The sequence below is a fragment of the Euprymna scolopes genome, chromosome 9, assembly GCF_053919585.1.
Source record: "Euprymna scolopes isolate OS-2025 chromosome 9, ASM5391958v1, whole genome shotgun sequence".
Taxonomy (NCBI): Eukaryota; Metazoa; Mollusca; class Cephalopoda; order Sepiida; family Sepiolidae; genus Euprymna; species Euprymna scolopes.
This window is the reverse complement of record NC_136490.1, coordinates 86,572,200-86,582,397: the sequence shown is the minus strand read 5'-3', so window position 1 is coordinate 86,582,397 and position 10,198 is coordinate 86,572,200. Positions and strand designations below refer to the sequence as shown.

The window sequence follows — 10,198 nt, the reverse complement described above, 5'->3', positions numbered from 1 at the left end:
TCTCCAAATATCAATCTCCTCTCCTAGAATAAAGATAATGCTAAAACACTAATTAACTAAAGACAGACACTGAAGTATATGGCAAAAGGGTGCTAAGTGTCAGAAGTTGTTTAACACTTTCTGCAGATTTTGACTAGCTCAACAGTGACTATGTCTCAAGTCTCAAAAATAAATATTTATGCATGGATGAGCTTCTTTACTAAAAAGCATCCATTCCAACTGTTCTCACTGAAATCAGTAATTTGGCAAGGTATGTGCTTTATCTCTGTTCCACACAAACAAGAGGACATCAAGAAAAAACATTTTCAATTAGTTTTTCACTAGACATTCTGCTGCAAGGCCTTTAACCTTTTAGGACATCTTCAACCCATCTCTTGAAACCATCAACTCAAACACTGTCCAAGTAAAAGGCTGGAAACAAGCTTTGAGAAATATATTTGACTAGTGGGAGTACCCAACGTTGCCCAGGTATGTAGTAGTGCCCCCCCCCATGGGAGGGCATGCACCTGTAAAAAGTGGTAGTGTGTGTGTGTGTGGGGGGGGGGGAGATCAAAACAACATTAGGCAGCCCGGGTGTAGAGAGGTGTTAAAAAAATTTTTTTTTTTAAAGTGGTAGTAGGCAGGCAGGCTTGAATCCGTAATGCAGAGGAAAAAACTTAACATCTAAGTTGATGCCTCCATCGCGCAACCAGAAGTTGAGAACGTTGAAATTAAGCGTAGTCAATCCAATGAATTGCAAAAATGTTGGCAAAAAAGCGACCCATCCTTATAAAAACTGGCCAAGTTGAGGGTGAAGGAATGAATGTTTGTGGACAATTTTTCGATATTTGTCATCTGAAGGACTGAGCTTCAAAACTATACCAATCTCGCGAGGATCCGCCACATGTGTCAAAAGATTTTGGCAGACATAAAAACACACATTTTGCCTTTTATATATATTCTAGCGGGGCTACCCGGCGTTGCTCAGGACCGTATATACAATGAGAAAATTGAATTTTATTTTGAATGTATTTGTTATTCTTAGGAGAGAGGGATTTTTAATGTCTATGTATCATTTACTATTTCGAGCAAAAGAATATTTTACCTACCAAGGATGGGTATTACACGTATGAAATAATTGTATCTTCCCTAGGGTAGGTAATTTACAGCATGTATATGAAATAATTTTACCTTTGCAAGGACAGGTAATATACAACACATATTAAAATAATTTTACTTACACTAAGACGGGTAATTTAAATACATATATGAAACAATTTCACATACTTTTTTTTTTACCCCAAAACGGACATTACTTTCTTCAACCCAACCCCGAAAAGAAAACTCAAGAGCACGTTTAAAATTAACAATCATGCTTCTTTCTACCCACTACTACAACCATCACGTCATTCTCGGATTATTACATAAAAAATTTAAAATATATATTACCCCCTACAGAAACTGGCCTAGTAAACTTTCATAGAAAACCAACAATATATATGTATTAATTTAATTTTGAGATAGAAAATTGTTTAAGCCATTTCCGGTACAAACTTTATATTCTACCACCCTCATTTAATCCATAGAGATGCTGATTATTCTGCTAATATATATTGGCCCTATCTCATTCAATCCCGGGAAATGCCAGGAATTTTGCTAATATATATTTCCATCAATCTCCTTCAATCCCGGGCGACGCCGTGGATATTGCTAGTAAATTATCTCATATCAAATTCAAGCTTGAGTAACGCTGGGTATTCTGCTAGTGTATATGTGCAGCTATCTAATACAATCCCGGGCGACGCCAAGTATTCGTACCTATATCATTTAATCCCGTTTATTCTGTTAGTATTTATTTGCACCTGCATTATTAAATCCCGGGCAATGCCTGGTATTGTGCTTCTATATATTTCCACCTATCTCATCCAATCCGGTGTGATGCAGGGTATTGTGCTAATATATATTTCCACCTATCTCATTCAATCCCAGGTATTTTACTAATATATATTCTCACCTATTTCATTATATCCATGCAATGCCGGATATTCTGCTAGTATATATCTCCATCAATCTCATTAAATCCTGAGCAACGCAAGGTATTCTGTTAGTATATATTTCAGTCAATCTAATTCAATACAAGGCAACGCCAGGTATTCTGCTAGTATATATTTGCATCTATCTTATCCCAGGCGCCCGTGTATTCTACTTGCATACATTTGCATGTATCTCATTCAATCCCGGGTGACTCTGGGTAATATGCTAGCATATATTTGGACGTATCTCATTAAATCCCATAATTCTGGGATATGTTCCTAAATTTGAAAATCATTTTTCATAATTCAACCCACATTATCATTCCCCGCTTACTAAAATAATAACTTTGATACATTGTAATGAAATAAACAGCCAAGACAATGTATCAGTTATTATTTTAGTAAAGGGGGGGGGGATTGATAATGTGGGTTAAAGCATAAAATATGATTGTCGAAATTAGTAACATATCCAAGAATTATGAAAAATGAAATACGAGTTATTTGTATGGTGTTTGTCTTGGCTGTTTATTTCATTACAAACACACCAATCAAATAACTCACATTTCATCATTTTTCATAATTCTTGGATGTTACTAATTTCGACACTCATTTTGTATGCTTTAACCCACATTATCGACCCCCTCTTACTAAAATAATAACTGATACATTGTCTGGGCTGGTTATTTCATTACAAACACCGATCAAGTAACTCAAATTTTATCATTTTTCATAATTCATGGATATGTTACAAATTTCGTCAATCATTTTTTATTTTTTCGTTTTAACAAAATTATCGCCCCCTCCCTATAACTAAAATAATAACTTTGATTGGGCTAGTTATTTCATTGCACACTAATCAAGTACTAATATTTCATAATTTTTCATGATTCTTGGATGTGTTACTTATTTCGATAATCATTTTTCATAATTTAACTCACATTGCCGCTCCCGTGTTTGAAATAATAACTTTGAGACATTGAGGCTGGTTAGTTCATTACAAACACACCATCCAAATAACTCACATTTCATCATTTTTCATAATTCTTGGATATGTTACTAATTTGAGAATAATTTTTTATGCTTTAACCCACATTATCACCACACGCTTACTAAAATAATAACTGATGTATTGTTTGGCTGTTCATTTCATTACAAACACAACAATCAAATAACTCACATTTCATCATTTTTCATAATTCTTGGATATGTTACTTATTTCGATAATCATTTTTAATGATTTAAACCACATTATCGTTCCTCTCTGTCTAAAATAATAACTGATGTGTTGTCTTGTCTGGTTATTTCATTACAAACACACCATCCAGATAACTCACATTTCATTATTTTTCATAATTCTTGGATATATTACTAATTTCGACAATCATTTTCCATGATTTAACTTACATTATCTCAGTCTCCCCCTCTTACTAAAACTTTGATACATCCACTAGGGTGTTTACTTCATTACAAACAACTAACATCTCATCATTTTTCATAATTCTTGGATATGTTACTAATTTTGACAATCATATTTCATGAGTTAACCCACATAATCGCCCCCTATCACTACAATAATAACTTTGAGACATTCTAATGAAATAAACAGCCCAGACAAACACAGCATCAAAATAACTTGCATTTCATTTTTCATAATTAATCGATGTTACTAATTTTGACAATCACTTTAATGAAGTAACCCACATAACTGACCATCTTTTACTAAAATAACTTTGAGACATTGTAATGAAATAACCAGCCTCAGACAAACACACCAATCAAGTAACTCACATTTTATCATTTTTCATAATTCTTGGATATGTTACTTATTTTGACCATTTTCCATGAGTTAACCCACATTATCGTCCCCATCTTATTAAATAACTTTGAGACATTATCTGGGCTGGTTATTCTATTACAAACATCAAAATAACTCACATTTCATCATTTTTCATAATTCTTGGTTATGTTACTATTTTCGACAATCATTTTTAATGAAGTAACCCTCATAATCGCCCCCCCCCCCCCCGACTAAAATAACAGCTTTGACACATTGTCTGGCTGGTTATTTCGTTACAAAAACAAATCAAACAACGCACATTTCTCATAATTCTTGGATATGTTACTAATATCGACAATCATTTTTCTTGAATTAATCCACATAATCGACCCCCCTCTTACTAAAATAATAACTTTGAGACTGTCTGGGCTGCTTATTTCATTATAAATAGATCAATCAAATAGCTTACATTTCATCACTTTTCATAATTCTTGGATATGTTACTAATTTCGACAATCATTTTTCATGATTTAACCCACATAATCCCCTTCCTCTTACTAAAATAATAACTTGTGCTTGTAATGAAATAACATGCAGACTCGTTCTTTACGTGATTTTGGAAATGTTACAAATAAGCATGCACTGTCATTCACTTGATTTTTGGAATATGACATCTTGTCTCAATTTAGTACAGGATAAATATATAATATGCATCTTTTTTTAATAGAAGATAATGTTTGGTATGAAATTATGCTATATAATACAGTTACTTGTTTTTTTTTTGGACGTCGGACAGGATTTTCTGACTAACTCGGAATTTTCCCTGACCTGGCGACTGGTCCAGAACGCGCTGCCCCTCTTCGACGAATTCAGCATGTACAAATGTGACGAACACAAGCTCGAATCGATCGGGTATGTCTTTTTTCGTTGCAGCCGGATCCAGACCCTATGGAGTATGTCAGAGGGATAACGGCTCACATTGATGCCGAGTGCCCGGCTGATCTCTACGATGGTCATTTTGTTTACAACATGGAGCCGCTGTTTCCCAGGGAGGAAAGAATGGTTTTCCTGGCGATCCTGGCAGTAGCGTGTATGGTGATCTGGATCACGCGCCTCAAGTTGGTCCGCGAAGGGATATCTGTTCCAGATCTGGATCTGATCGTTTACTTTACACATCTGCTTAAAGTAAAGATCAGATGCGATTGAAGGAGCGCCTAGAGTGGAGAGGTGGGTGCACAACACTAGTTTGTGCATCCTTTGAAGAGCCAAGTTCGAATATGTTCCCTCCTTAAGCATGGTACAGGCGGTGCTGGGTCCTTCGGAATCCATCCCGCTAGGTTAGCTCCAAGTAATTAAAGAGACTCTTGACTGGTGGTATAAACGAGATCCTGCTCCCGTTTTATTTTTGGGTATTAGAGAAGCTCCAAGTCTGCTCAACATATTTATTTTTGCTATCCTGAGTCATCCCCTGGAGGTCACCTTCATACACAACACACAGATATTTCTCCAAATTGTATATATGTTTTTTATTCAAAATGCTGGGCAATTATTAGTTAGATTAAGATCCACACAATGAATGAGGTATTGCGGTAAATGTTGCCAGTCAAGAGTAAGACTCCAGAGTCAGCATCTTTACTTATCTTACTATAGTCGAAGACCCTGTACCCTTCCCCTCAGCAATTTCTTATAGGGCCTTGTGCCCAAGTTTGTTGTTTTGAATTTTTATTTTGTATGAAATTTTTTCAAGAAAATAAACTATATAAGATCAAAGTGTAGTATCTGTTTTTAGAATTCAAGCGATCACATCACGAACCCAGCAGTCAAAGGATCTCAGCAACAGCAATTCAGCCTTTTTCACACTAATTATGCGATCAACAAATTACTTTTATGCGAACCACTATTACTACTACCTGCCTGTTTCTTGAGAATACCCTTCTACAACCAGCCAACTCTAGTGCCTCTCACAGGCTCCCTGTTCTAGTACCTGCCAATGTCAGACTACCCACTCTAGAGTGGGTCAACGTCCGGCTACCCATAACATGTAGTAGTCCTGTTCCAGACCCTACCCTTATCTGGTTAACACCCCCCCCCTATCTACTGATGTCCAGTACCAGTCAACTTGTTAGTGCCTACTGACGTTAAGCTGCCCCGTTCCAGAGGCTCATTCCTTTCTTACTTGGTCAGACTATAATCTCCAGGCCTTTTGAATTTGCCACTAGCATTTATTTTTCTTTAAACGAATGTTTGTCATTCTTTTTTTTGCTATTGCAATTATCTTTTTACCTCTATGTCTACCTTATAGCTGTATGCTTGATTGGCGCTTCTCCACACCAGCTCCACAAGTGGTGACCCAGATGTGATGCTAAGACACCAGGAAAAACGGTTAGCAAAAAGATGACCTGCCACCTAGACTTGACCAACCATGACTATTGAACATCTCAACAAACTCAGCCCAGAACCAAGACTTGACTTTATACAATATGTAAAAGTCAAGCTCTAAACATCAACAATACCCTTTAGGGCCTACCAACTCTCTCCAACAACCCAAACCCTCACAGACATTCATCAAGCACAAAAATCCATGGACACAACCATGATGAAAGAAGTCGTACCAGTTCAAAACAAGTTAAGCTGCAACACACATAAAAAAAAACTCAACAACTGGGCGTTTGATGATTCAATCAACTCACACGACACACCAACATCAGTACTTGGCACAGCAGACCCATTTGCAAGCTCTGCCTGATCAGTGTACCACCAATATTGACAACTATCTACAACATGGATGACACAATCAACAAGTTCAGACTCACTCATTTCTTGGACTCTGCAAACCCACCAATTATGTTCAACCAACCACGCTGAGACACGTACACCAAACTTTCTCATCAATCTTGCACCCATCATTCTGATGATCCTTGCAGATATCTTTGACAATTGATAATCATCCAGGGAGAGGGGCCTTGCTGTGATGTGTATTCAGAACATCGCTTTACACTCAAAACACACTTGTGGCATTTTGTGCCAAAAAGTTAGCCACACAACCAGCATGCACGTTTCATTATGTCAATTTCTTTGTTTTAACCACACACACAGAGAGGAATAAAAAAAAAAAATTCTTAAATAATTAGATTTGATTCCAAACTGAATTTAACATAAATGCAATCAATGTATACCTGAAACTTGATTGTGACAAATTTGGAAGGAATTAATTCTATTCATTAAATTAAAAACATTCAAAGTGTTTGCTTCCTCACAAGGAGTTTTATGTGGTGCAAGAAAAAAAAAAAAAAAAAAAATTATTCTAATACAATAGACACTGTACTCTAATTATGCTCGTCTCAGCTCCTTTCCTCAGATGACTAAAAGGATGTGAACTGGAGACAAAAACAGAAAATGGAGTTTTTAATCTAATGATTTTGACATTATCAGAAAATCTCACTGAAACAGTGAGGCAAAATAAAATAAGAAAGAAATATTGTGAAACAACTAAAAAAAAAAAAAAGATAAGGATAATAGTCTCCAATAAATAAAAAAATTACCCTTTATGATTAACAAGTATTAATTTTAGAAATCTGCTTGTATGCCTATTTTAGGAGGGAATTTATAGGTTAATACCTTTTTCAATAGTATTTGTAAAAAAAAAAAAAAAAAAATCGAATAGGATTTTAATCCGACAGAGTCCATGGACATTTTTGTAGTGCTTTATTAAATTTTAAGCACATAATTTTATATGCATTCACATAAACACCTGATGAACTGATTTTACTGTGTAGTTATGAAAAGTGCAATCATGAGAAAAAAAAAAAAAAATCATTTGAACTATTACATTCATTAATATTAAGAGCAGGTTAAAAAAAAAAAGTTTGGTAAAAAAATCCAAAGAAAAACGAAAGAGGAAAAAAAATAATATGAATATGTTTATTTTGCCATTACAGTTTTTATTTGAGTGGAATAAATCTGGAGGAATGGGTAGCACCAATACCGGGTCTACCGTGTTTGACTGGTTTGTATGTTATACTGAATTCTCCTAAGTAATGGCCAATCATTTCAGGCTGAAATACGAAAAGAAAAAGATTTAGCAAAGAATTACATTTTAAGATGTTTGCAAGGAAAGACGGGACACAGCTGGAATTAGAAATTATGGTAGTGGAGTTTTGTCAGGATTAAAACAAAATACAAGTCACATCAGAATAGATTATCATCAACTGGAGTCTGAATGAGCTGAGTAGATATTCATCATTTGTAACTTTAGGAAATGCATTCTGGTCTTGTGTAATTTGAAATGAGAAGAGTTACCTACCAGAAAAAGAAATGGAATGTTGTATGCATCCAGATTCAAATAAATTTGAACGTTGTATGCATCCAGATTCAAATAAATTTGAAGTCCATAAACTAGAACTGAATGTTTATGACACCATCTCCCACCCCTATCCAATTTTACAATGTATTTTTAAAAAGAAAGCAAACCTTAAAATGTTATTCCAAACAAATTTGGAAAAATGCAATTCACAAAACTGTTGCAATGTAGATAAATAACTTACTTTGATTTCCACCTGGTTGAAGCTTTTGCCGTTATAAATACCAACAATGCTACCAATCATTTCTGGGACAATTATCATGTTACGCAAGTGAGTTTTGACAACCTAAAAAAGAAAAAATATTCAGACTATATAGTAATGATCAAAAACTACAATTACACTTTTTGAAGATTTCTAGAACTGATTTAGGGTACTTTTGCACTGCAAAAATCAGGAAATGGCACTTGCTGTATGCAGTTATGTTAGCAAAACTTTTTTCTTTCGTAAAAACATTCAGCATTATGTGTTGAGAAAAATATATAATGCTACAAAAATGTAATCTTGTGACAAAATTGATTACATTTTTGTGGCATTATATATTGATTTTTGTCTACACATATACTAAGAGAAAAGAAAACTGTATTGCTAAAATATATTGGTTACCTGATAGAAACAGCAATTATTGTAAACTGAATGATGAGCATTGATAAAGTACACATAAATTGCATGTTTCTAACTCCTGGAATGCTCACTGGCAGGGAAATCTCTTCAGATTCCAACAGTAGTCAGCCATCATAACTGCTTCTCAGCTACTGATATCTGGTTCTGATGGAGTCTCTTCCCTTCCTCGTCACTCCTTTAACTCAGATTCCCAGAAAAACAACCAACATGTGAAAATGAATAGTGCATCTTGACATGTTGCAGTCCAGGTTTTTGAAAGCAGTCAGTATGTTGTTGACAAGTTCTGCATAGTTTCTGGCTTTGTTGCCAAGAAAGTGGCACTGACCAGAACAAATGATTTAAACCATACTTCCAGTTTCACTTCATTTGATGACAGCTTTCAACTTCTCCAGGGCATGGCCAATCTTGGTAAAGCCTGGCATAACTGAAATACCCACCATCATTGTCCACAGCCTTAGTGAACTGCTTCATTAAGCTGAACTATGTGTAGTGGTGTGAAGGGTCTGTGTCCACCAGATCCTTGATGTTCCTTTCTTTGTAAGGCACCTAGAAAATTCAAGGTTTTGACTTCGAACAACACCTTAGAACCATAGAACCGGAATACTTGTCATTAAAATAATTTCCAACCAAAACAAGCAAAAGTGTAAAAAACATGACCTAATTGAGCAAAACCAATAAGATTTTTGGATTCAGTGCATTAGACTCGTCCTAAATCAGGTGGAAAAAGATGCAGACAAATTTGTTGTGGACTAGTGAAGTATCAAATCAACATGGACAGTTTTAAAAATTAAATCAAACTTTGATAAACGCTTGGAAAATAAAGTTAATTTGGTAAATACACAAAACAAAAATCACATCAGAATGAACTCTTTCATCAATTTTAGTCTGAGTGAGCTGAGTATAGATTCATCATCTGTGAAGTTAGGAAATTCTGGTCGAGTTGAAATAGTGACTTAATAAAAAGTCAAATAGTGTTTTATTTGTTGAGGAGAGGAAAAAAAAAAAAAAAAAAGCTTACCTCTGGTTTCTCAAGAGGACCAGCCTTCTTTTTGGCCTTTCGTAATCGCTTAATCAATGCCATTGGCTTCCTTTTCAACCCACGGGCAAAACGGCGACGGGCTCGAGAATGGAATAGTTCCATCAACTGTTCACTGAAAATAAGAAAGGCTTCAAAATCAGAAAGGAGATATGAACAAGTTTGCTTCTTTAGAAAATGATTAACTTGATAAGCAATATTTTTAAAAATAATTTTTACTGTTACACCATTTAACAATCTGAATGAGCTGCTACTAACTGGATCATTTGAAGGTGATCAGAGTATAGACCTATCATCTCCAAGTTTAGAAAATTGTTATAGTTTAGTATAACTTGAAATGACATTCACACAGTTGTTGTAAGACTGAGCATAACTATCCACTAAATTTGTA

The 10,198-nt window shown here is 35.1% G+C and overlaps 1 protein-coding gene across 1 annotated transcript in view; it reads right to left on the bottom strand.

Moving 5' to 3' along the window:
- Window positions 1-7,696: 7,696 nt before the first annotated feature.
- The window catches only part of LOC145284752 (small ribosomal subunit protein uS19-like), a 30,256-nt gene continuing 27,754 nt past the window's right edge, over window positions 7,697-10,198 (bottom strand). The window contains exons 3-5 of the mRNA XM_080133711.1: window positions 9,790-9,922; window positions 8,334-8,435; window positions 7,697-7,844 (exon numbers count right to left, since the gene is read on the bottom strand). Of these exons, the coding sequence (XP_079989837.1) occupies window positions 7,731-7,844; window positions 8,334-8,435; window positions 9,790-9,922 (349 nt within the window). The 3' untranslated portion in view covers window positions 7,697-7,730. The remainder of the gene's footprint in view (window positions 7,845-8,333; window positions 8,436-9,789; window positions 9,923-10,198) is intronic.